At 36.7% G+C, this 25,110-nt stretch overlaps 1 protein-coding gene across 1 annotated transcript; it reads left to right on the top strand.

The window, feature by feature from the left end:
- Positions 1 to 1,077: 1,077 nt before the first annotated feature.
- LOC117784179 (low-density lipoprotein receptor-related protein 6) lies at positions 1,078 to 23,749 on the top strand. The gene is made up of 6 exons (XM_034621842.1): positions 1,078 to 2,036; positions 17,344 to 20,330; positions 20,482 to 20,639; positions 20,697 to 20,966; positions 21,231 to 21,855; positions 21,940 to 23,749. The coding sequence occupies exons 1-6, from the start codon at positions 1,871 to 1,873 to the stop codon at positions 22,738 to 22,740; spliced, it is 5,007 nt and encodes a 1,668-aa protein (XP_034477733.1). The 5' UTR covers positions 1,078 to 1,870; the 3' UTR covers positions 22,741 to 23,749.
- The last annotated feature ends 1,361 nt before the right edge of the window (positions 23,750 to 25,110 follow it).

Genomic DNA, 25,110 nt, shown 5'->3' with positions numbered 1-25,110 from the left:
ATTCTGAAATTTTTTACCCATTTTCGTATTTTTTTTTTTGGCTAGAATTTTTTAATTTTTGCATAATTTTTTATGAATTTTCGTCAGCCCCGAGGTCTGACAAACTTCAAGCCTTTATTAAAATGTTAACTTTAATTTTGGCTTCTTTTTTAAATTTAAATTTTGATCAAATTTACTAATTTGTTAAATTTGCAATTTTGATCCGTGATCAGTGATGGGAACTTTTCGTGCTGAGATGAGACGGCACAGCTGCAACATGTTGCCAACTTAGCTAATTTATAGCTAGATCCCTAACAACTTGGCAGCACTGCAAAATTTCCCCATCCGGCAACTTGTACCATTTTTATCAAATTGAGAATTTGGTTGCACAAAAGAAAATTCACCTATTCTATGAATCTTTCTTAATTGAAGATAGAATTTTTGAAATTTTTGCAAAATATTTGTTAAAATTTTGTTTTTTTTTTTTTTTATTTTTTTTGTAGAGCTCAATTCAAACCTTCATAAAAATGTTTTTCTTAATTTTATGTTATTTCGAAATTTAAATTATCATAAAAATATTAGTTATTGCAATGTTATTGCATTTTGAAATTTCCATTCAACTTAATTTAAATTTTGCCATACGCTCTACAAATTTGTCGCCACCTTTTGGCAGTTTTGCGAAGCAAATATGTAATCCAAATAAATAAATGAACGAAAGGCTGCCGGACGTTCAAATAAACGGTAGCTCTTTCAACGTTTTTCCGAACGATTGACAACTCTAGTTCCGGTTAAAAAAGGCCGGGCAATAAATTAATAATTTAGTAAAAATTCATTATTTGAAATTAGATACAATGAAGGTGATAATTTTTATGAATGTTGAGATCTTGTCACCCCTGAGGGAGAGAAGTTACAAATTAAATTCTTAAGAAATATACCCTAAATTCGACAAAATAGTAACCAAAATTTTTCTAGCTTCAAAATTGAAATAGCTTGAAAATTGAAATTGAAAATTGAATTGATACCTTTTGGAAAAATTTCTTTTGACTATCGCACTTTTTTTATTTGAAAGGCTGCCACATGTTCGAACTATCGGCAATTTTGCCAGGTGGCAACGTCTTTCACAAGAAGCCATCACAAGTTTTGACTAAAGTAAATTGTAGAAATAAATAGTAAGAAAATGGCTACCAATTCGTGTAAATGTTGTTTTGAATACCGTTTTGTTGTGCTTATTTAATTGATATACACAGCACCGGCAGTCTTAGATTAAAATATGTGAAGGCTTCAAAAATGTGTGTGTCGGGCAAAGTGTAAAAAAGCAAATCCAAACCGAGTGTAATATTTACACATATCTAAATCTGACGTACGGAACGGACGCCGTGTAGCTAAATAAATTTATGGCGTGTTAAGAGACGTGCACAACGACTGTCAATGGTTTGTTTTGTTTTTCAGTCAGAAAATGAATCGTGCGATGGACAACTGCGACATTTGCCGGCTTGTTGCGCCAATAATTTAATCGCAGAATTTATAGCCACTTCCAAAAAGACCAAACACTAAATTCCACTTGATGTTACAGTGACGCAATGCTTACTTATCGCGTGCCCGTGCCAATTACAACAACAACATGAAAAATGAGACAACGTGAAGAGACTCTCTCCACACAAACGAAGCGGAATACCTGCATTTTAAATATCTTGCAATTGTCGCAACTTCTTCGTGTAAATGTGTGTGTGTGTGTGCATGTGTTAGTTATGGTTTCTGCGATGCGATAAACACAGTAAATATTTGTATTTAGCAATTGAGAAACGATTCTGTGCCGCGCTCAACGACCATAAGTTGCTCCAAGTTTCGTTCATTCCAAATGTCTTTAGGGCTTTGAGCCGGAGCTTGTAAAATGGCTCGTAAGCCATATACAAGTCACCATACTAATATTAAGCTCAAACAATTGTGCCAAATCACAACGAAAAAATGTGTAATTAATAATAACCATCTTAGCTATGTGATAAGCTTTCTACTCATCATTTGCTCCTGCATCTCAAACAGTTGGCAATATAAAAATGGTAAGTGCATTAACTCTTTTTTTTTCTATTAGGCTGTTAAAAAAATCGATATTCATTTGATGCCCTTTTGATTAATTCGAATTGTAATTGAGGGGGAGTAAAGCACAAGTTCATTAACACTCGATGTACACATGTACAAACGATTTACAGCAACAGGAGAAAAACAAGCAGTGAAAGACATTACTCTCTCTGTCTCTCTCTCTCTGTTTCTCTCTGTCCCCCGCTCTGTGTATTTCTGTGTGTAGGTGTTGTAATTGTGGTTTCTGTTGCATTTTTACGCTTCTCTTTTGCTTCGTTCTTCGCTAAGCCGCTTTGGCCTGACAACTTTTGCGTAGCACAAAGTGCGCCGTTTTCGTAGTTGTTGCAGCCACTGCAATAACAACATCTAGTCCTGTTTCTACTACTACTAATATACAGCCACTACAATATACTACTGATTTAAACTGTAGTACTCTACTTCACTTGATTGCACATAATTTAAAAGGCGAAACCAAAGCACACCACTCGTTATACTAAAAACGCTAATGAGGTGGACAACATAAAAGACAAGTTCGAGTGCGCCAATGAAGAATGTCCAACTGACAATATCCTATTTTCGAATTTTAAGCTATAAAATGCTTTTATGAATAGTTTAATTAGATATTATTAAACGGCTCAATTTAAAGTCCAAGATATTTTATTCATGTCAATTATTCATCAATTATTTTATAAGAAAAAATATGAAAATTATAAAAATAGTTTAAGGGCTGGTTTTTAATGTCTCCCTAAATGTTTATCAAAGAGATATTTTCAAATTTGACATTATATACATTTTACCTTAAAATATCTTTGAGATTGTTATCAAACCCCTTAACAAGACATTTAAAAACCGGCCCTAAGAATTTATGAAATTTGTGTATACAATTCTTATTTATCTACATAAAATGATCTAATCAAGTATGAAATATGAGATGTATCAGAGATGATTCCACCATGTTTATTTTAATCCACATTCCCTATATAACAATTATACAATTTCAGGGTATACAAAGTAACGAATTAATAATTAAGTTAATACACTACTTTAGTACGTTCTGGTGAAGAGGTCGTAGTTCATTTTAGGACTTTCATAGCTGCTTTTTTAATATGCACAAAGCATTAAGTTGACCAGAATTTCATACCTTTTGGCTGCATAGCTAATTATATTCGAGCACGCACAAAGGGGTCTTTGTCAAGTACGCGATAATTATTAAGGACTAAACTTCAGGTAATTGAAATAGATAAAGCGGGTGGTTTTTGTAAATATACTATCTATACTATCTATTAGTCGTCCTAGTTTTGTTATATATTCTATGTTGATACACATTAAAAATAGACAGTTGATATGGCTGCGGTTCATAAAAAATGATATATTATAATATTATCATAAAATTTTGCAGGATTCATAATCAACTTTAATGTACAAACTTGTTCAGTTCAAGTTTTTTTTTAAACTTTTCTAAGGTAATTTATTACAGCAATCATAGTACACATGCAGTTATTGATTAGAGTCGTCTTCTTTAATTCTTTAAAAATTACTTTGGACAAGGGCGAAGGCACCACAAACACAAGCCTTTACAGATTTTTAAAAGAATTAATTTTGAAACAAATGTTTGAAAATTTTAGAGTTATATAAATGTTATTTTAGGTATTTTTATTAAATTAAAAATAAATACCTTAATACCTTAATCTCTCCAAAATATTTTTGTTATATGAAAGCATTGCTTTTAGAAACACCATCCTTTGGGTTGCTTTTAGAAATTTTTAGAACACACAATCCTAAAAGAAATATAACTTCGTAGTTAAATTAGTCTTTGTAGTCATTTCAAACCTTATATAAGTTAAAACTATTTCGAAAACTAGTCTTTCTTGTGGACTCAGCATACAAGATCCTAAAAAAAAGGTTTTACAGTAGAGTGGGTCATTTTGTTTTTGCTACAAGCGAAAAAATCTTAGAAGGTTTGCCCAATAACCATCGGTCTTAAATCAAAATAGAGCTTTTGAAATAAAATAATATCATTTTACTTTATAGAAATTGACCGACTCTGTTATACAGGACTGTTTTACAAATTTGTTACAACCCAAAAGCACAAAAAGGCGTTGTCAAGGTCCTAGAAAGGAACAATGGTGGCTGTTAAATTTAAAAATTAAAATAATTTGTTTTTTTTTTTAAATTTAACAAAAGGGCATTAAATATATTTTAAATTAATTTTTTTTTGTACCAAGTATACCAATAATGAAGATATCTAATCTTTGTGTACTTGCATTGGTATGAAAAATTAGAGCTCGACACTTCTGTATCTTTTATATAATTTCATGAATAGTACCACTATTGGAATTCATGACAACTTTCAATCAATAAAAGATCCAGAGCTTCAAATTTAATTTTTTTATTTTATGTGATGTGATACCAATCTGAATAGATAATCTTTGGATAATTACAATTTACAGCAATATAAAAAAATCACACAATTTATTTTGCTAAAAAGCAGAGTATGAGTTAAAGTTTCAGCTACGGTTAATAATATCAATCGTTTGATACCGGACAAAGATTACGGATTTGATTATGGGTTTAACCCCTGCTAAACACATTTTTTTTTTGTCCGTTACTTAAAAAATAAGTATCAGGGTATATTGTGTTCGTTGGAATGTATGGAAAAGGAAGAAGGAGGCATCCCCGACCCTATAAAGTATGAATATTCTTGATCAGCATCAAAAGCCGAGTCGATATAGCCATTGCCGTTAGTCCGTCCATGTGAGCGCCTAGATTTCAGAGTCTATAAGAGCTAGAGCATCCAGATTTGGCACACAGACTTCTATAAACCCCACGCAGATCAAGTTTATTTTAATCTTTGCCACGCCTTCTCACTCCACCACAAATCGTCAAGAACCACAACAACCATCTATCATCCTGCTTAAGCACATCAAGATCGGTTAAACAGAACAGCATTAATGGCTGTTTGAATTTGCAACCCTTTCGAGAATACTGGGATCATACGTCTCACCTAAATTCACGTACACCGCCAAGAACACTTATTGGAATTGTATGTCCCACTAAATATTCTTAATGGGACTATCAGTCTTAGACATACACAATTTTTTAAAAAGAGTATCCCAGTTTCAAAACAAAACTCGTTCCGAAAGGGTTGAAGCAATACAAGGTCCTAAATGTTTGTAACGGGTATTTTTCTAGCTGGGGTTTCGATTACAGACTTTCCGAACAGTTTTGATTAAATTTTTGTTATTTTAAGAACATGGTAGCAAAAGGCCTTTAGACGGGGTCAACAAAAAGCTCCATTAAGACTACAAAAACTAATATTTTGACAAACGGACATTACTAAAATGTTGGTAATTTATTGACCGATCTGGCATAAGCATATGCAAAATGAGTAGTTGCGAATCTGAAACTCAGGTCTTTTGCACAAAATATACCATTAATTTAAGTAATAAGGTGTACAAGTTATTTTTTGAGTTTTACATAAGAAAAGAATGATTTAAAAAAAAAAATTGGCGATGATGCAAAACCCTGCTGAAGACGGGGTACGTATGTTTAGCTATACTAGGTAAACAAGGAGTCTGACTAAAAATCTGACTTCAGATTCGTTAATAATGATTTTCTTAGCACGATAGAAAAATATGTCATTAGAGAGTTAATTAATTATATGAAAAGGTGTGTAAGATTCTTATATTGAATGTCTGACTTTCAATGATATCTTATCCATCTAAGTCTCTTCTTTTAATTATTACCTATTTATAAATATTAAAAAAAAGTTTAGCTAACAAATTAAAGTAAATGAAATTATTTTAAAATAACTGTGATTCAATATTCTTTTCAATATTTTCATATTATTACAAACAAGAATATTTAAAGAAATTAAGCAGCCTGCCAGCTTTAAGGCAAACCATGTCACCAGGTATTTAATTTTTAATATAATTTGCATATTTGTAGGCGTGCAGGCAACTCTGCTTAACTCCCTGTATGTAAATGTCTGTGTGTGTGTGTGTATGTGGAGGCCAACTTTACACTGCCGTTGGCGTTGGCCAACTAACGAATTAAGCGCAGCATGCACGAGTAAAAAAAAAACAAGACCCTTTTAAGGTTTTTGCTTTAACCGAGGTTTCCATTGCTAACAAGCTACATACACGTAAGAATACATATGCACATACTTCTGTGTTGTTGTTGTCTATATTGCGTCTGGCCCCTTTGGTTGCTCATAGTGGTTGTTGTTGTCTTTTTAGCCACTACTTAAAATGTCTGTGCATTGCCTACCTGCCAGCCAGCCTTCCTTCCAGCCGGCCTCTGCTTCTCAGCCTCAGCCTCTGTCTCTGCTCTGCCGCTCTGCCCTGTTTCGGGCCACGGCGTCGACATATAAACATGCACATCGTTAAGAGAGACGACCCTTTTTAGCCCAGTCTGCGTCTCCGGTGACTTGTTTGGAGTCGGTCACCCTAGAGCTCACATCTTCACACAAACACGCACTCACACACACACACACACACACACACGCTCACACTCTTGTCGTACAGTGAGGAATCTGTTTTTGGGCTTGTTTTGCCTTTTTCACTGTTCTTTGTTCTGTAGTAATTGCTGTGATGGCCAGTTCTTTGTTTTGCTTCGATATTTTTAAAGCCATTCGATGCTGAAACTTTTTTTTTACTATATTGTATGTTCACTGTGTGTGTGTAGTATGATCGGTTTTAAGTTTTTACCTCGTAGCGTAGTCTCAATTTTCATTTCAGCTCAGTTCAGTTTCTGGTTAATTTGGAAGTTTTTTTTAATGCTCTCTGAATATCCAATTTAACTTTATTTCAACATATGTTGCTGTTGATTGTTGTTTGTATAATTTTCAACCTGTTGTGCATACTAATTTATATCGAGCTTAACGAGTCCGTAAAGTTCAAGACAAAACTCTACACTCTACAGAAAAACTTAAAAATAATGCACATATTGGGTATGTCGACGATCTAATACCCTTGACGTATTTCGATAGCTTTCGCATGTATCTTATTTGCTTTGCATTTTCATTGGAGAATGTGAAATTATAATTAAAAACTATTAAGAAACTACAAAAGTTCCTTAAAAAAATTAAAAATCTGAAAACAATGAATACATCTTTCAATCGGTTATAAGTTAATTACAAAGCTCTTAATGATATGTTAAAAAAAAAAAAGTCTAAACAATAACTGCATGTGTAAAGATACATTTATATCTTTTAGATAGGCCCGACTATTTGCCATTTTGACCCTATGACAGGGTCTAATGGCAATAACAAAATGAAAGCGCTAAAAGCAAAGCAAGGCCTACAGCAAATACACAGATAAAGGAAGTTTTGTCAAAGGAAAGAATTGAAAAGAGTTTGCTACAACAATAACAAAGGCAACAAGAACATCATCATCAAGAACAACATAAACAATATACTTAAACGACAAACACAGTTGGCAAGCAGCAGAAACAACAACAACAACGGCTGCACAAACAAATCATTGATGCGCTTTGCGCCTGCATCTGTGTGGACATGCATAAGTCTATCTGTGTGTGTGTATGTGTAAATATATCAATGGGCCTATTTGTAATTGTAGTGCATGCATACATACATACTATAGCTCCCTTTTTCCAGGGCTGCAGCAAATGCATATCATTCACAATTAATGTGTTGATATACAAATCGCCTTTTGTTTATAATTTATCTCTCAAATTACGCTCAACGAGCTGGCAACGCCGCTTTGATGCTCGGGAAAATGCTAATTAACGGCAGCCAGGAAAACACACTCCCAGAGAGAAAGACAGAGAAAGGGAGATAGGAGACAGAAATAGGCAAAGAACTTACCGCAATCAACATTATTGCAACATTTGCTTTCGATTCAAACTGTTTTCATTTACTTCCTGTATGTGTGCTTGCTTTTATAATAATGCCATTTACCCTGATGACCACTAGCATCTTAATAATGACATTAATGTGTGATGTACTAATTTATTCATTTGCAACGCATGTCGCGTCAACTTAATGCTTAATTATATTATAAAACAAGCATTACTTCGCACTTCTTATCATTGGTTATGATATGCTTACTGTGCCTTAAAATGTTTGTATATTCTTCATTTCTCTATTGATCTTATGACGAAGACATATCTGTATATGAATTAATGTGTCATATATCTTAATTAAGCTTTTATTTAAAATCTCATCATATCGCTTCTTTCTATATTGTTTTTTATTATACTTAAATACTCAAATATATAACGTATATTGATCTTGATTATAGCACTGTTATTAAATTAGTTTCAATTCTTTTTATATGCTTTTGTTAGAGTCAAAAGCTAAATTTTTATGGGAGAAGTTCGACTGTCTCCTCCCAATTTTTCCATATCGTTAAGCCTTAATTTTATGGCTCAGTTAATTTTTTGTAAGAATAAGAGACAGGCTTGGCAAAAAGATATTTAAACCTTTTGCTAAAATGCAACAATTAACAAATGTAGGGATACCCATATAACAATGCGATAAAAAGGAGTTTATCATAATTATTAGCGTATGCTAATTATTATGATTTTGAAGCATGACGTAAAAGCATAATCTTTTCAACAAAATCTCAGTCAATCATAAGAACAAAGCAAACATAATTATTATTGAAGACTACAAGCCAAGTTATCGACAACTGAGAGAGATCGATAAGATCGTTGTCCAAGTCGCAGCTCGTATTTTAACGAGCCTGCAAGGTGTCAGGTAGAAGCAAACATCTTAAATCGTTTGCTTAACTTTGTTCTTCCTGGGTTTTATTTTCAGTTTTTTTTATGTTGTTTGTTTGTTCTTTTTTTGTTTTTGCTGTTTTCTGCTCGTCTACCTGAAGAGTTCAACGGGTAACCGCATAAATTTTGACAAAAGGTGCCCAAAGGCACACACAACAATGCGATATTTATTTGAATTTTATACATTGTCTGTTATGTGTGTGTTTCTATGTATTTGTTAACAAGATGAAAACAATGTTTAAACCAAAATCTCCACACACAAAAAACTAACATTTAACTGTTGTATTTGTCTATTGTAATAAAGTCAAAAAAATTTGTTGAACCAAAATGCGAATTTATTTCATATTTTATTTGCATGTGAAAAGCAATCCAGTATTCTTAAATATGGGGTATTCCATAAAACATATAATATTAACTACAGTGAACGCTCGCTAATTAAATCATATATAAAAAATAACTCTTCTGCAATTTTGAATAATTTTAATGTTTTTCGTTTTATGTATCTGACACATTCGTACTCTTATGTCTTTTGTCATTTCTTTAAATGTCGGATGACTACTGTACTTCAAGTATTAGCCTGTTTCTGAACTAAGTTCACTTTTGTTATGCTAAATAAATGCTGACTGACAATAAATAGCGCTTTCAAGTTAGTTTTATTGTGTAGTATAGTCTTGTATAGTAATTAATTGATAAGTATGTAATTAATGCATACTTAAATTCTCAAATTTATTTCCTTTATTTACATATGAATCTCGGACAAATCTCATTAGTATTGATGCCATAAGTGGTTGGGTTTTTAGCTAATTTCTGCTCCACTTTAAAAGACTTTAAGTATATATTTAATCATAGATCAAGAATACATTTAATTTTTAATAATACAACACTTGGCTTTATAGATATTTAACTTAAGTTTTTGATAAATTAAAGTTACGGAATAACTCTTATTTGTTCACTATTCAAATAATAATCAAATAACTCTTGTTTTTTTTTTTTTTTTTTTTTTAAATAAGTGTTATTTTGTAACGTTTAAGACTTACATTTTATTTGTTTTGAGAAAATAAAAACTGAGAATTAAAAATGATTTATATTATATAATTAGTAAATAAAAGTTTTTGGCTGATATCGTTTATTATGTTTTCCATTTTACCGGAAAAGATTTCTTTACCATTGATTTATTGTGTTTAAATTTGCTTCTTAGCTCTCATTGGCGGTCCTTGACTTAAAATATCTAAAAAAAAAAAAAATGTATATGTAAACGTAAATGTTATCAATAATTCTTCTTTAATTACTCTCTTACTGCATTGTTTATTTGAATTTGAACTTCCTATACTTTTCAAACATTATAATCTCTAGATAGCTTGGCAAATTGCATAAGAACCGCTAAATCAGTTTGCTGTCATTGGAATGGTCTGCATATAAGATATCTTCAGCAGGCTTAAAATAATTATTATTGCCTTTTTTGTTTGGCTCTTGGAGGGGCCCGCATTGTGTTGGCTCAAACTAATACATTAAGTCGGGAAAGGGGCAGGGGAAAGGGCATTGTGCAGTTCCTCCAATCTTGATGGGGCAAGAGTTTATGGCAGAAACGAAATGCGAAAACGAAGTGAAAACATACATATACTGCCACAAAATTAACCAGGCAAACATTTGACGGCACTACAGTGAATATACGCAAATGCGAACTAAGACAACTTCGTATTATTACCGAAATTTTTAGCAACTTTTACATTGATCACTGCGGACGGCAGTTCGCGCTAGTGACGAAAGCAGCACGAAGGGTGCGAAAGGCGACAAGCAATATATACAGCTAATATGGAAAATTTGCTACGACTGTCCGATCAGATCGAGTTATATGCCGATCGAAAGGTTAAGTACTATCTAACAAAAAAGCAAAACTTTTGCTAACTCACTTGGCTCATGAGATAAAGGGGTGTAAGTGGCAGGGTCAAAATTTAAATGATTGCAACTAATGGGGCTGTTGGGGCCTTTTGGTAAAATTCTTATCAAAAATACGCGTCGATTGATACCTCGATCAAATTTTTAGTAGACTTCTCAAAATGAAATGAAAAGTCAAATTGTTTGTCTGTTTGCATCAAATCGCTAAAGTACCTTAGATGTAATTATGGGGATTTATTCGTTTTCGAAAACCTAGAAATATTTGTTCTTCGACTTTTTGAAAAAACCTATAGTTTTGCAGGAAAAATTTCAAAAAATCATAGAAAATATAAGCGAAGATATTTTTGAAAAATTTGCAGTCACCATTAGAATTTTTTGGAGAAACTTTTTGCATCAAAACATTTTTTGTTTAAGCCCTAGGAAAAAAGTCAAAAAAGTAGATCTTTACATAAATTCAAAAATTTCAATGGGTACTTAACAGGTTAAGGAAAGTTTTGTATAATTCAAACGGCATTTCGAAGAACTTTCCATTGATAGTTTTGTGTAAATACTTTTGACCAGCCTTGTATATAAATTTAAAAGAAAATTCATTCGGCACTGCGTAAAAACAAAATCTTGAGTAATAATGAGCTTAACCTTTTTGCGTATGGTGCGGAATGTATTTTTTTTTTTAAATTTAAAAAGTTAAAAAAAAAGTTATAAAATAATATTAAATATCTTATTTTTAAAAAAAATGTGTAGTATAACTCTAGTATTTTCTTCTAATGCAATCTTATATTAAATTATTGTTATTATTAATACAGATTTTTAAAGCAAAGGTTTTTTTTATATTATTGTATGTTTGTATTTTGTTTTTCGGTTTTCGGTGACGAAAAATCTTTGATTTCATAAAGGAACTATTTAATATGATCAAGATTCAAATTTTTAATCAAAATTAGATTGAAAAACGATGATTACACATTAGCAACATAATTGAATTTAAAGCTTGATTGAACCGAAACTAACCGTTTTTCTTAAATCGGTTACTAATCGGTTATTTTGATTTCGAATTTCGGTTTTTCGGTTTCGGTATTATAAAAAACGGTTGTTTTGGTTAGGGTTTCAGTTCTGGATATAATTTTCAATCGGCTTCAATAAATAAAGGTTACGGTCTTAATTCCTTTTGTGTTGTGTATTTTTTTTGAATACACCGGACCATTAGCGAGGATTCACTGTAGTAGCAAACAAGTAACAGCGGCGTAAAAATATTAACACAATATTTTGCACGCGAATGGCAAGCGAGGCTCAGTCGTTGCAACTTCTGATGCTGCCCCAACTGCTGCTGCAACTTCTGGCCAGCCCACATCGTTATCATAATATGAATTGTGGTGCCTAGGCCTGGCCATGGTTCAAACTAGTTGGCATTTGTTGTTCTTCTTGTTCTTGTTGTAAATATGTATGTGTGGGCGGAGTGCAGTTGGCTGTTGTTGATGCTGATGCTGCTGTTGCTGCTGCTGTGGCATGAGGCAACATTGAAGCCTCGTTATGTGCTTGTGCTTGGCTGGATGCTCTACTCTGGGGGCATGAGCCCCCGTTGCCATTCCTGCATCATCAGCAGCAAACTTTATGTGCTGAATAGGCTCCGAATCAGACTCCTCGCGCAGTTTGCATTTCATTCCCGTCGCCTGTCACGTATTTGGCACAAGTATTTAATTAGAATGCGCTTTAAAGCATTTTCAATATTTGCGCTAAAAAATGGGGTAATGTAGATATAGAATAGGGTATCTGCTATTCGGCATAGCCACTTGAAACTTCGCTGCTTCCCTGAAGCGTAAACGAGAAGCTGAGTTTTGGCAAAGTCTTTGTGAACGTGCAAATTGCATGCTGTGCCAGTTAATAGCCTTTGGAAGAGTAGACACCACAAGAAGTAGGGAGGAGGGAGGGGAATGGAGGAAGAAGAGAAAAGCAGCATGTTGCTGCTAACGAGTTGAGTCCACACACTTCGTGAATGCTTGCCACAACAAACCAAAAGAGGGGGAGAGACTCAAGATTAGATCAACACATTGAGGCTCTTCAGACTGTACTAAAAATATTTATTTGAATGTTGTTCCGTCATGCAAATGAAAGTGTCATCGACTTGGCTAAGTTCCTGCCCCATTCAACATTTTTCCATTTATCATTGCAATATATTTATTTTTAAATTATTAAATAAAACATGAACTCCGGCAGACAATGCCATGAAAGCATAAGAAGATGCTAACCATTCTCTCTTTCTCTTTCATTGCTCTCTCTATCCCTTTTTCTCTGGGCCTGGTTTGCTCCTTTTGGGCAAAATTGCCTTTTCCATTTCTGAGCTTTTCGCAGCTGCAATTTTTTTTTTCGATGGTTTCGCATTGCTGATGATGTTTGCATGATAAGAGGCAGCTTTAGCTACAGCCAAAGCACTGTCAATTCATTCAGCGTCGACTTTGTTATGCCCTTTAATCTTTAAAGAGGGTTCAAGTACTCTCAAACTTGACCATCTTAACAAATGTTTTTAAAAAAATTGTTTTTAAATTAATAAAGGTTTCGATTGTGCATGTCTTCAACTCGGTCAACAGGGTATCTGCTAGTCAAGCAGTCTCTTAAGCACTACTGCTTGTTTTGCATACATTTTAATACAATCATTACCTTTGCCTTTGTGATTACGTTGATTCAGCAAGGCATTCAAATCGAAGTTAAACGTGTGTTTACTCATTTTGTAACACGATAAAGTTATACAGGTGTGTTCCAGAAATCTCTAGAGTTTTTTAAGATAATTGCTTTTGAAAACCACCGTTCTAAATGTCGGTGTTCCTCAAATGTCAGAGATCTAGTTTTTTCGAACATATTTTCGAAGTAAAAAAAATCGGCATTCTTCCAGTTTCAACAATATTTTTACGTTGAGAAGTATTTTTTATAATTTACTAAATTATAAAAAATGTATTTTATGCATTTTTATTTAATTTAAAAATTAATTTAGTTTAATTCAATAATTATTTCATTTTGTGAAATCTTTCATCAATGCAATGCTTGCTTCTTTTCAGGAACCCCAACAATTGCTTTTAGATTGCTTTGGCGCTGTTAGAGATGTGTAGAACACCTCTGATTAAATATCGATAGATGTAGCATTAATTTTATCGTTCGTAAATATCGGTTCATCCGAAATTATAATAAAATTATAGTAACTCTGATGTACGAGTTATTATAAAAACTTTTTATGGATATTTTCACCTCACTATTCGAAAGCATTTAATAATATTGACATTTTTAATAAGCGAATACATTTCATTTTTATAATCTCAAACTTATTTGTACTTATTGTCACAAGGTATAGGCTATATTTCATTTTGAAGCCTTTATTGCTTAATTTGGTAGCCAAGTTAATGTTATTTACCATGTTCTTCTGGCTTGTTAACAGACCCATAAAGATGATGATGTATGTACGCTTGTGGTCAGCGGACGAGACCAGAAGTCAGTTTATCGGACAGCCGCCTCTTCCATGTTTATTTTGAACCTTTTTTAAATGTTAATGTAGACCTTGGTCGACTATGTTCAGCCTGTTGTTGTTGTTGTCGATGTCGCTGTTGAGATTTTTGCAATGATGTTTTGTTATGCCTTGTGATGCATTTTAAACGCATTTTGCGAGATTGCGTTTTGCTTGCTGATGAGGGATACAGAAACGACGTTGATGGGCACCCAGAAGAGAACTGACTTTTAGTGGCAGTCACTCTACTCCACGCATAATAGTTGAAATTCATTAAAAAAAACTGCTTTACATTTTTAAGATTTTAATTTGCTTTCTTTGACAGAACTTTTAAGGCCATCAATAAGTATATTTTTTAAATACAACAAAGTTTGTTGAGTAAACTTAAGCTTCAAAAATTTTTGTAACTTCTTTCAGTTGATGTTAAACAATTTAAACTAGTTGGAAAGGCTAAAGTCGAGATCCCGACCATAGAATACCCGTTCCTTATATCAAAATGTATAAGAATACTTTATAGAAATTACTATCTAATATAAACTACTGCATACTTTTGGGTGCTTCTATTGTCTTAATCTTTAATGACTTGGTTAGCTATTACTGCCGTTCTACTTGTCCAATCTTGCTGCAATTAGGCGAGATAATAGATAATATTAATAAATAACGTCAATTACCATAAAAACGTATTATCTTAAAAACTGGGTGTGGCTGTTGATGCTGATCAAGAATATATATAGTTTATAGGGTCGGAGATGCCTCCTTCTCCCAGTTACATACATTCCAACGAACACGATTTAACTTATTTGTAAAGTGATGACGGGTATAAAAATTAATAGCTTTCAAAGTTCCAGTAATAAATGTGTAACCTTTTAGATTTAGCTTTTGCTTGATTATGAAAATACCAAAGAAAATGTAAAATGAACATAAGAAAATACAATTTTTTCACAACAAAGATATAATTTCGCTTTATTTTTGGTCGGCAAGATGCAAATAAAAAGTTCCCGAAAAGTTTGCTTTGTAATTAAAAAAGTTTTACTACTTGCATCGAAACTATACCACAAAATGAAAAGTTTAGTAAAAAAGTAAAGTTAAAAAGACGACTGAGGCACAAGAAACTTAAGTGCAGCTTAAATTTTGCACCTTTTTCAGGCAAAATGAGTAAAGAATGTGCAAAGAAGGTACTGGTAACTTCTAGTACAAAATATGAAACTTCATCGATAGTATTGAGAAATACCATACCCTCTTATCGATAAGAGTTTTCCTTACTTATTAAAGGTAACTTAAATGCACTCTCTCTCTCTCTGTAGTATATTGTTAAATAAGTTTTCAGGAGGGAGCTCTTCTACCACTTTGCCTTTCAAGCCGTCCAGCATATAGAACAACAACAGAAGGCTTAAATAATGGAAATTGCAGAAACGTTGAAGCGTTGGCAGTAAGAGGCAAAAAGTTCTCGTTGAGGAGCGCTGTCCTTTCAGTCAGTCTGCCTGTCTGCTTGACGGCTGGTTGCCTATTTAGCTAGCCAAGCTCTCAACACATTTAAATAGCTGAAGCTTCCGTTGAAACTAGCGCAGAGCCGGAGACAGGCACTCGTATTGAAGGGGAGACCCGACACAGACTCCGACTCCAATTCCAATTGCAGTTCCAGCTGCATAATGCGACCACTCAGCGAAACTGGAGTGGGCGTATAGTGGAATGGGCATGGTTATGGTACAAGACCAGTCTTCTTACCTTACTATGATGTACCTCGTATACCGTTGCAACAATAACGCTACTCGCAGTCATTTAGCATTTAAATGTTGTTGTTATTGTTGTTCCGGCTGCTACCACCGGCAACTGTTGATCTGAATAAAGCCACAATGCCAAGATCCGTTTGCCAATCCCCAGCCAGAGCATCCGTTAATCATTTACAAAATGCAACTTTGCAATTTTCCACACCTTAAAGACTTGAAATTGAACAGATTAAAAATGTGCGAAAAGTGTAAATAAAGATAATCATATTATTTATGCACGGAACCGATGTATATGGAGGTATCTCATTCATCTGAGTCAATTTGGAAAATGGGAAACTCGCGAATCTTTATCAATACTTAATCGATTTCCATACGGAATAAAAATTCAAAAATTTTCATATAATATTTTTATCTAAACTATAAGCTCATAACTTTGTAAAAACTTAACCGATTTCCATATTTCCCGTCAATTTAAACATAGTTTAACACTTTATTTATTCAGTTTCTAAATGTTTTTTCATTTGGAAGATAAAAATTTGTTTCAAAAAATATATATATATAATAGCTTATTATTTTAAATTGAGATGCATCGAGATTATTCAATAAATATATTATTTCAATTGATATTTATCATACGTTTGCTAGTTTTTGTTTTTGTATTTCCACTGAAACCTTGCCATATAAGTTCGTAGGCTGGAGAGTTTGTAAATTCATAAACAATTAAATCACTTGCAGCTGCAACGCCCACTTGAAAGTACAGCACCACCTACAACGTACAACGTACCATAAACAACCTACAACCAGTTAAGCCAGTAGTGCGTAGTTGTAATTTGCATGTTTGTTAACCACTCGACAGTTGAGCTATTTGCTAGAGGAAGGTGTGCAGAATTAAATATTTTATCGCGACTGTATGAATAGGGAAATTATAATTGGATTTAATGTAGACATGAGATCACATTCAAACCGGATTGAGAACTCAACTGAGTTGCACTAAAAGAGCAAATTCAATGTTGTAAAACCACGAAATGAATCAAAAACGTATTCCAGAATGTTTCCTAAATTGAGTTTGGAAAAGAGGTGGACAACCAAATTCTATATCTAAAACGAAAAAACCTTTTCCTTTCATAAGTCACACCGAATAAAGAAAGAAATTCAATAACAAAATACATTTTAATTATTTCACGAAATAAAATATGATTTCTAAATAAAATATTTCCATTTATTATGTAAGAAATTAGTATACAATAGTTTATTGTATTTTTTTTATTGATAATACTCTTTGTCCTATATTCTGTTCTGTTTTTTAACGGAAAGTTAGCCTGATGTCTAAAGTGAATTTATTTAAAGTATATAAGTCTCACACTCGAATGTAGTGTTCCTATTTGTTTGTTACTAAAAATGCAAAGATTAATACAATTTTGTCTCTTTTTTTTGCAGTGCATGGAGGACCCGTTTCATCCTCGCTGGTGGCCACATCTTCGACTGGACCGTTTATTAACACGCCAGCCACGTTGTTGTTCACCACCCGTCATGACATTCAAGTGGCGAATATTACAAAGCCAACGGGAGGACCACTTATCGATGTGATTGTCAAGGATTTGGCCGAGGCGATGGCAATTGATTTTTACTATGCCAAGAACTTGGTATGCTGGACAGATTGCGGCCGGGAAATTATCGAGTGTGCGCAGACAAATTCAACGCTGCCGTTGTCCAAGGCACCCAAGCAGACTGTGATATCGACAGGATTGGATAAGCCGGAGGGATTGGCGATTGATTGGTATACGGACAAGATCTATTGGACGGATGGCGAGAAGAATCGCATTGAGGTGGCCACCCTCGATGGACGCTACCAGAAGGTGCTCTTCTGGACGGAATTGGATCAACCACGTGCCATTGCTGTTGTGCCGGCCAAGAGGCTTCTCATCTGGACAGATTGGGGCGAGTATCCGAAGATTGAGCGTGCCAGCATGGATGGAGATCCGTTGACACGGATGACCCTGGTCAAGGATAATGTATTCTGGCCAAATGGTTTGGCTGTGGATCTGGAGAGTGAGCTCATCTATTGGACGGATGGCAAGTTTCGTTTCATTGATGTGATGAAACTGGATGGCAGCAATCGACGAACTATTGTCAATAATCTGAAGTATCCATTCAGTTTGACATACTTTAATAATCGGCTGTACTGGACAGATTGGTTGCGTGGATCTCTGAATGCCTTGGATCTGCGCACAAATGACCTAAAGGAGCTCATCGATACGCCAAAGGCGCCGAATTCAGTGCGTGCCTGGTCCGCATCCCTGCAGCCATACGAGGATAATCCCTGCAGTCACAACAACGGCAACTGTTCCCATCTCTGCCTCTTGGCCACAAATGCCCAGGGATACAGCTGTGCCTGTCCCACTGGTGTGAAGCTCCTCTCCCCCAATAGCTGTGCCAATGGCTCCCAGGAGATGCTCTTTATTGTGCAACGGACGCAGATTAGTAAGATCTCCCTCGATTCGCCGGACTATACGATATTTCCATTGCCCTTGGGTAAGGTGAAGTATGCCATTGCCATCGATTACGACCCAGTAGATGAGCACATCTATTGGTCGGATGTGGAGGCCTATACGATTAGAAGATCCCGTGCTGATGGTACCGGGATTACGGACTTTGTCACCTCGGAGGTGCGACATCCAGATGGCTTGGCCTTGGATTGGCTGGCACGTAATCTATACTGGACGGATACGGTTACGGATCGCATTGAGGTCTGTCGTTTGGATGGTTCCGCCCGCAAGGTGCTCATCTATGAGCATCTGGAGGAGCCGCGTGCCATTGCGGTGGCTCCCTCGCTTGGTTGGATGTTTTGGAGTGATTGGAACGAACGGAAACCCAAAGTGGAGCGAGCTTCCCTCGACGGATCCGAGCGAGTTGTTTTAGTCTCCGAGAATCTCGGTTGGCCCAATGGCATTGCCTTGGACATTGAGCATAAGACGATCTATTGGTGTGATGGCAAAACGGATAAAATTGAGGTGGCCAACATGGATGGCTCCGATAGACGGGTTGTCATCAGTGAGAACCTCAAGCATCTGTTCGGCTTAAGCATTCTGGATGATTACCTTTACTGGACAGATTGGCAGCGACGCTCCATCGATCGTGCCCATAAAATCACGGGTAACAATCGCATCGTTGTCGTCGATCAGTATCCCGATCTCATGGGTCTGAAGGTGACCAGATTACGTGAGGTGCGTGGCCAGAATGCTTGTGCCGTGCGCAATGGTGGTTGCTCTCATCTCTGCCTGAACCGTCCACGGGATTATGTCTGCCGTTGTGCCATCGATTACGAGCTGTCCAATGATAAACGAACTTGTGTTGTGCCCGCTGCATTTCTGCTGTTTTCTCGCCAGGAGCACATTGGACGCATCTCCATTGAGTACAACGAGGGCAATCACAACGATGAGCGGATACCCTTTAAGGATGTGCGGGATGCCCATGCCCTGGACGTCTCAGTCGCCGAACGTCGCATCTATTGGACGGATCAGAAGAGCAAGTGCATCTTTCGGGCCTTCCTCAATGGCTCGTATGTGCAGCGCATTGTTGACTCCGGGTTAATAGGTCCCGATGGCATTGCCGTCGATTGGCTGGGACACAACATTTACTGGTCGGATGCGGAGGCACGTCGCATTGAGGTCTCCCGTCTCGACGGCAGCAGTCGTCGGGTGCTGCTCTGGAAGGGCGTGGAGGAGCCGCGATCCCTGGTCCTGGAGCCACGACGTGGCTACATGTACTGGACGGAGTCGCCATCGGATTCAATACGTCGGGCAGCCATGGATGGCAGCGAGCTGCAAACGATTATAGCGAGTGCGAATCATGCGGCGGGCTTAACCTTTGACCAGGACACCAGGCGGATTTATTGGGCTACCCAGTCGCGTCCCACGAAGATCGAGTGCGCCGACTGGGATGGCAAACGGAGACAAGTTTTGGTCAGCAGTGACATCGATGAACCCTACGCTGTATCCCTATATCAGGACTATGTCTACTGGAGTGACTGGAACACTGGAGATATTGAACGTGTCCATAAGACAACTGGACAAAATCGCAGTCTCGTCCACTCTGGCATGACGTACATCACATCCCTGCTGGTCTTCAATGACAAAAGACAGACGGGCGTTAATCCCTGCAAGCTGAACAACGGCGGCTGCTCCCATTTGTGTCTCGCTCAGCCCAGTAGGCGGGGCATGACCTGCGCCTGTCCCACACACTATCAGCTGGCCAAGGATGGCGTCTCCTGCATTCCACCACGCAACTATATCATCTTCAGTCAGCGCAACAGCTTTGGACGCTTGCTTCCAAATGCCACCGATTGTCCCAACGTCCCTTTACCCGTATCCGGCAAGAATATCCGTGCTGTTGACTATGATCCCATCACACATCATATTTACTGGGTATGTAGAAGTTTAGACTAGCATACCAAAAAATTGGTTTAAGTCCATGGGTTAAAATCAGTTTTTATTGTACAAATCTGTAACTAATTTGTATTCTGAAAGTTATAATCTTATAATTTAATCTAATTCAATTTCTCCCATTTTTTTACAGATTGAAGGACGCAGTCATAGCATCAAACGTTCGCTGGCCAATGGCACCAAGACAAGTGTCCTGGTGAACAGTGGACAACCCTTTGACATTGCCATTGATATTATTGGACGCTTGCTCTTCTGGACGTGCTCCTACTCCAACAGCATTAATGTGACCAGGTAAGTAACAGCCTTAAAGTAAATCTTAGTTGTTTACTAAGCTCGTATCCTTCTTAGTTTCCTTGGCGAATCGATTGGCGTCATTGACACCGGCGACTCGGAGAAGCCGCGTCACATTGCCGTGCATGCGGTGAAGCGCCTGCTCTTCTGGTCGGATGTGGGAAGCCATCAGGCTATAATCCGGGCACGTGTCGATGGCAACGAGCGCATGGAGTTGGCCTACAAATTGGAGGGCGTTACGACCCTTGCTTTGGATCAACAATCGGATATGATTTATTATGCGCACGGAAAGCGCATTGATGCCATGGACATCAATGGCAAGAATGTGTAAGAAAGCATTTTATTATTTTATTTTTCTGGATGAATGAAAAAGTTGGGTATCCAGGAAATGGATACATTTTTGTTAAACATATTAATATAACCACTCTTAATTTTGAAATTTATTTTCAAAACCAAAAATAGCTCTTGTAATTTTATTTATTGATTATTGATTTAATTCATCAATTGTAATTTAATATTAAATTATATTAAATTTATAGAGACTTATTATTGTATCTATTAAGTTAAATTAATTTCTCTTCTTTTTGACAGAAAATCGCTGGTTTCCATGCACATCTCGCAGGTGATTAATATTGCTGCTCTGGGAGGATTTGTCTATTGGCTGGACGACAAGACGGGAGTGGAGCGTGTGACGGTGACGGGAGAACGTCGCTCGGCGGAACTGCAGCGATTGCCACAGATCACAGACATCCGTGCCGTGTGGACGCCGGACGCAAAACTGCTGAGGAATCACACATGTTTGCACAGTCGTACAAAATGTTCCCACATTTGTGTAGCCTCTGGAGATGGCGTCACCCATACACGTGACATTTGCTCCTGTCCAAAGCATCTGATGCTACTTGAGGATAAGGAGAACTGCGGTGCTCTGCCCGCCTGTGGGCCAGATCATTTCACATGTGCGGCACCCGTTGCCGAGAATAGTGATATGAACAAGGATTGCATACCAGCGTCATGGCGCTGTGATGGCCAAAAGGATTGTCCCGACAAATCCGATGAGGTGGGCTGCCCATCCTGTCGGCCGGATCAGTTCAGCTGCCAGTCGGGCGAGTGCATTGACAAGTCGCTCGTCTGTGACGGCACCACCAACTGTGCCAATGGACACGACGAGGCCGATTGCTGCAAGCGACCTGGCGAATTTCAGTGTCCAACTAGCAAGGTTAGTTGAGTTTACTCAGTACTGATATTCGTGACCTCTGCATAAATCTGATTCATTAACTTAATTTACTCTTAATGTTCACAGCTTTGCATCTCGACTGCTTTGCTCTGCGATGGCTGGGAGAACTGCGCCGATGGCGGAGACGAGTCCGCGGATATTTGTCAGCAACGTAGCATGGCGCCAGCATCGGATAAGCGTGCATTTATGATATTGATTGGAGCCACAATGGTCATCATCTTCTCGATTGTTTATCTGCTGCAATTTTGTCGCACACGCATTGGAAAAAGTCGCACGGAGCCCAAGGATGATCAGGCATCGGATCCACTTTCACCATCGACGCTGAGCAAGTCTCAGCGTGTCTCGAAAATTGCCTCTGTTGCGGAGGCAGTGCGCATGTCGACGCTCAACTCGCGGAATAGCATGAACTCGTATGATCGCAATCACATAACTGGAGCATCCAGTTCGACAACGAATGGCAGCAGCATGGTCGCCTATCCGATCAATCCACCGCCATCGCCGGCCACACGTTCACGTCGTCCATACAGGCACTACAAGATCATCAATCAACCGCCGCCACCGACTCCATGCTCTACGGATATTTGCGATGAATCCGATTCGAATTATACAAGTAAATCGAATAGCAATAATAGTAATGGTGGCGCCACCAAGTTGTCATCCAGTTCGGCAGCTGCCTGCCTGCAATATGGTTATGACAGCGAACCATATCCGCCGCCGCCAACACCACGTTCCCATTACCACAGCGATGCCCGCATTGTGCCGGAATCATCCTGTCCGCCATCGCCATCATCTCGCAGCTCCACATACTTCTCCCCATTGCCGCCGCCACCGTCGCCAGTGCAATCGCCAAGTCGTGGATTTACGTAACATTTTGAATTCCACATGTAAAAAGCAGCGCAGTTTTTTGAATGCCCAACACACATGTGCTAAGAGTATTGTACATATTTATGTATGTTTTATTTTGTCAATTAGGGATTTAGCTAATTGTATTTGTTAAATTACATTAAAGACCACAATGATCGGCGCGTGTAAATAGCTTAGCTAATAAACTTAAATGTGTAGTTTGATATATAAGTATGTATGTATTCCGATCTCGTTAAGTTTCATTTGCCGGACGAAATTAATTGTTAACAAAAATTAACAAATAACGCAAAAGTTCGTCAACAATAGACTGCAATTTTTTAAGCATTTCAGATAGATAGATAAAAGCGAATGAATTAATCATACAAATTACAGTAACAAATTTAACTTACCTATTCCGCGTGCCAAATTTTCTAAATACACTCAAAATATGTATGTTGATTTATTTGTAGCAAATATATATAACTGCATTTATATATATTTATATAACTAGATGTATTGTATTTTGATAACATTTAAAAGATTGTTTATTAAACTTATTTTGATTTGTAAGTGTATATAGCCAATTTATTAGTATTATTAAGCAATATTGACGAAATGTGCAGCTAATTTAAATGTAATTGTTATAAACACCAAAAAGTGCCTCAGTAATATTGTGTGTTTTTATATTGTTTAATTCTTCCCACAAATATATGATTTCATTGATAGATAATAATAAATAAAAACAAAAAGAATCAACAAATAGTTAATCGAAATACATGCGTCCCGTGCATGTGTAGTTTTTGCAATATTTAAACGTATTTATAGTTAATCATAGATAATATATTTGTAATTAAACAACAACAATTTAAGCATACAAACCCATTATTTTTTAAATATAAAAGTGCAGTATTTTGTAACTTTTTTTGTCGATCTTCTTACTTAATACCAACTGTAACCATGTTGAGAGGAACAAAAATTTGATTTGAATCAGATTAGATTCATTGATAAATGTGAACGTAATTAGACCCATAAACCAAATTATGTTTTCTATCAGTGTCATTGTAATTTGATGGGTATTCGAAGTTAGTTGGTTGTCATCATTGTGACAGTAAACATTGTCCATGAATTCAATGCCCACCATTTGGCATCGGAAATTGCTGGATAGATTATTGCTTTTCGGCTGTTACTACTCAATCTTCATTGGAACCTTGAGCAGCATTGTGGACTACCAGAGGCAGTGCATCATCTCAAAGCAATGGTATAGAATTTGTGCATACATCAGCAACTTTATTGTTTTGGCCAGCACACCACTGTTGGCCCAGCTTATAACCATGTGGGAATCGAATTTTCAACAAAATTTAATAATAGTTCATTGCGACCGTTGGATGACTATAACAAGACTACTATTAATAGTATTTATTATTGTATTTCGCCGGAAAAGGGAGCGCGTCTTTCTAAAGCTCACTGCCTGGATTTTCGAGCTGGACAGGAGTTACATACGATCATGGTTGCCCACGACTGGAGCGGGTAACCGACGCTTGGATATTATACACTTGACCAAGTTAGGAACTATGCTAACGCAGTCACTTTTCTTATTCATCTCGAGTCTGTACTTTGCCCAGGAACTTAACTGGCAAAAAGTGACTGAAATGTTTTTCCTGACCACCGTTTTGAATGTCATACACAGCACATTCTTTCATTATTTCACGGTATTAATGCACCTGCTCTTTCGCTTTGAGAATCTCAATCTACAGCTGGAATCACTCTACAATAGTCTAAGTCGAAGACAGACGGTTTGTCTGCTGCGATTACGGGATGGAGTCAACCCAGTGCTGCAGCTTAGTCTATTTACCATCTCGGATCTACAGTCTCTAGCACAAGAGCACTATCATGTCACTGCTTTAACTAGATATTTATCCGTATACCTTAAATTCGTTACATTGGGTGTGCTTCTTTGGAATCTCCTGCAGAACATTGTATATGGAGTATACATCTTCTTTGTCTTGGACAGCAAGGAAAATCGTGAGTCAAAGAACTGCTTTGCTATCGCTGTGATAATGATTCTCTATGCGATGCTTTATCTGGATCTCTATCTATTCTACTGGAGCTGTGAGGCAATTACTTCAGCTTATTGTCGCACCACACGACTACTGCAATTGTTTAATAACTTAAACCTTTCCAAAGCACTGACCCAGCAGCTGGAGACATTTTCATTGCAATTAACCACAAAACCACTCTATATCGGTGCTAGCGGTGTTTACACTCTTGGCCACGCTAGCTTTTTGGCGCTTTGTGTCTACATACAACGTACTATCTTGATCCTATTACAATTTGAATTTGAGCGTCGATTGAAGCTGCTTCGTCAGCAGTTGAATGTGGAGTGGACAGAAGAAA

The sequence above is a fragment of the Drosophila innubila genome, assembly GCF_004354385.1.
Source record: "Drosophila innubila isolate TH190305 chromosome 2R unlocalized genomic scaffold, UK_Dinn_1.0 1_C_2R, whole genome shotgun sequence".
Classification (NCBI taxonomy): Eukaryota; Metazoa; Arthropoda; class Insecta; order Diptera; family Drosophilidae; genus Drosophila; species Drosophila innubila.
This window is presented reverse-complemented; position numbering and strand designations above follow the sequence as displayed.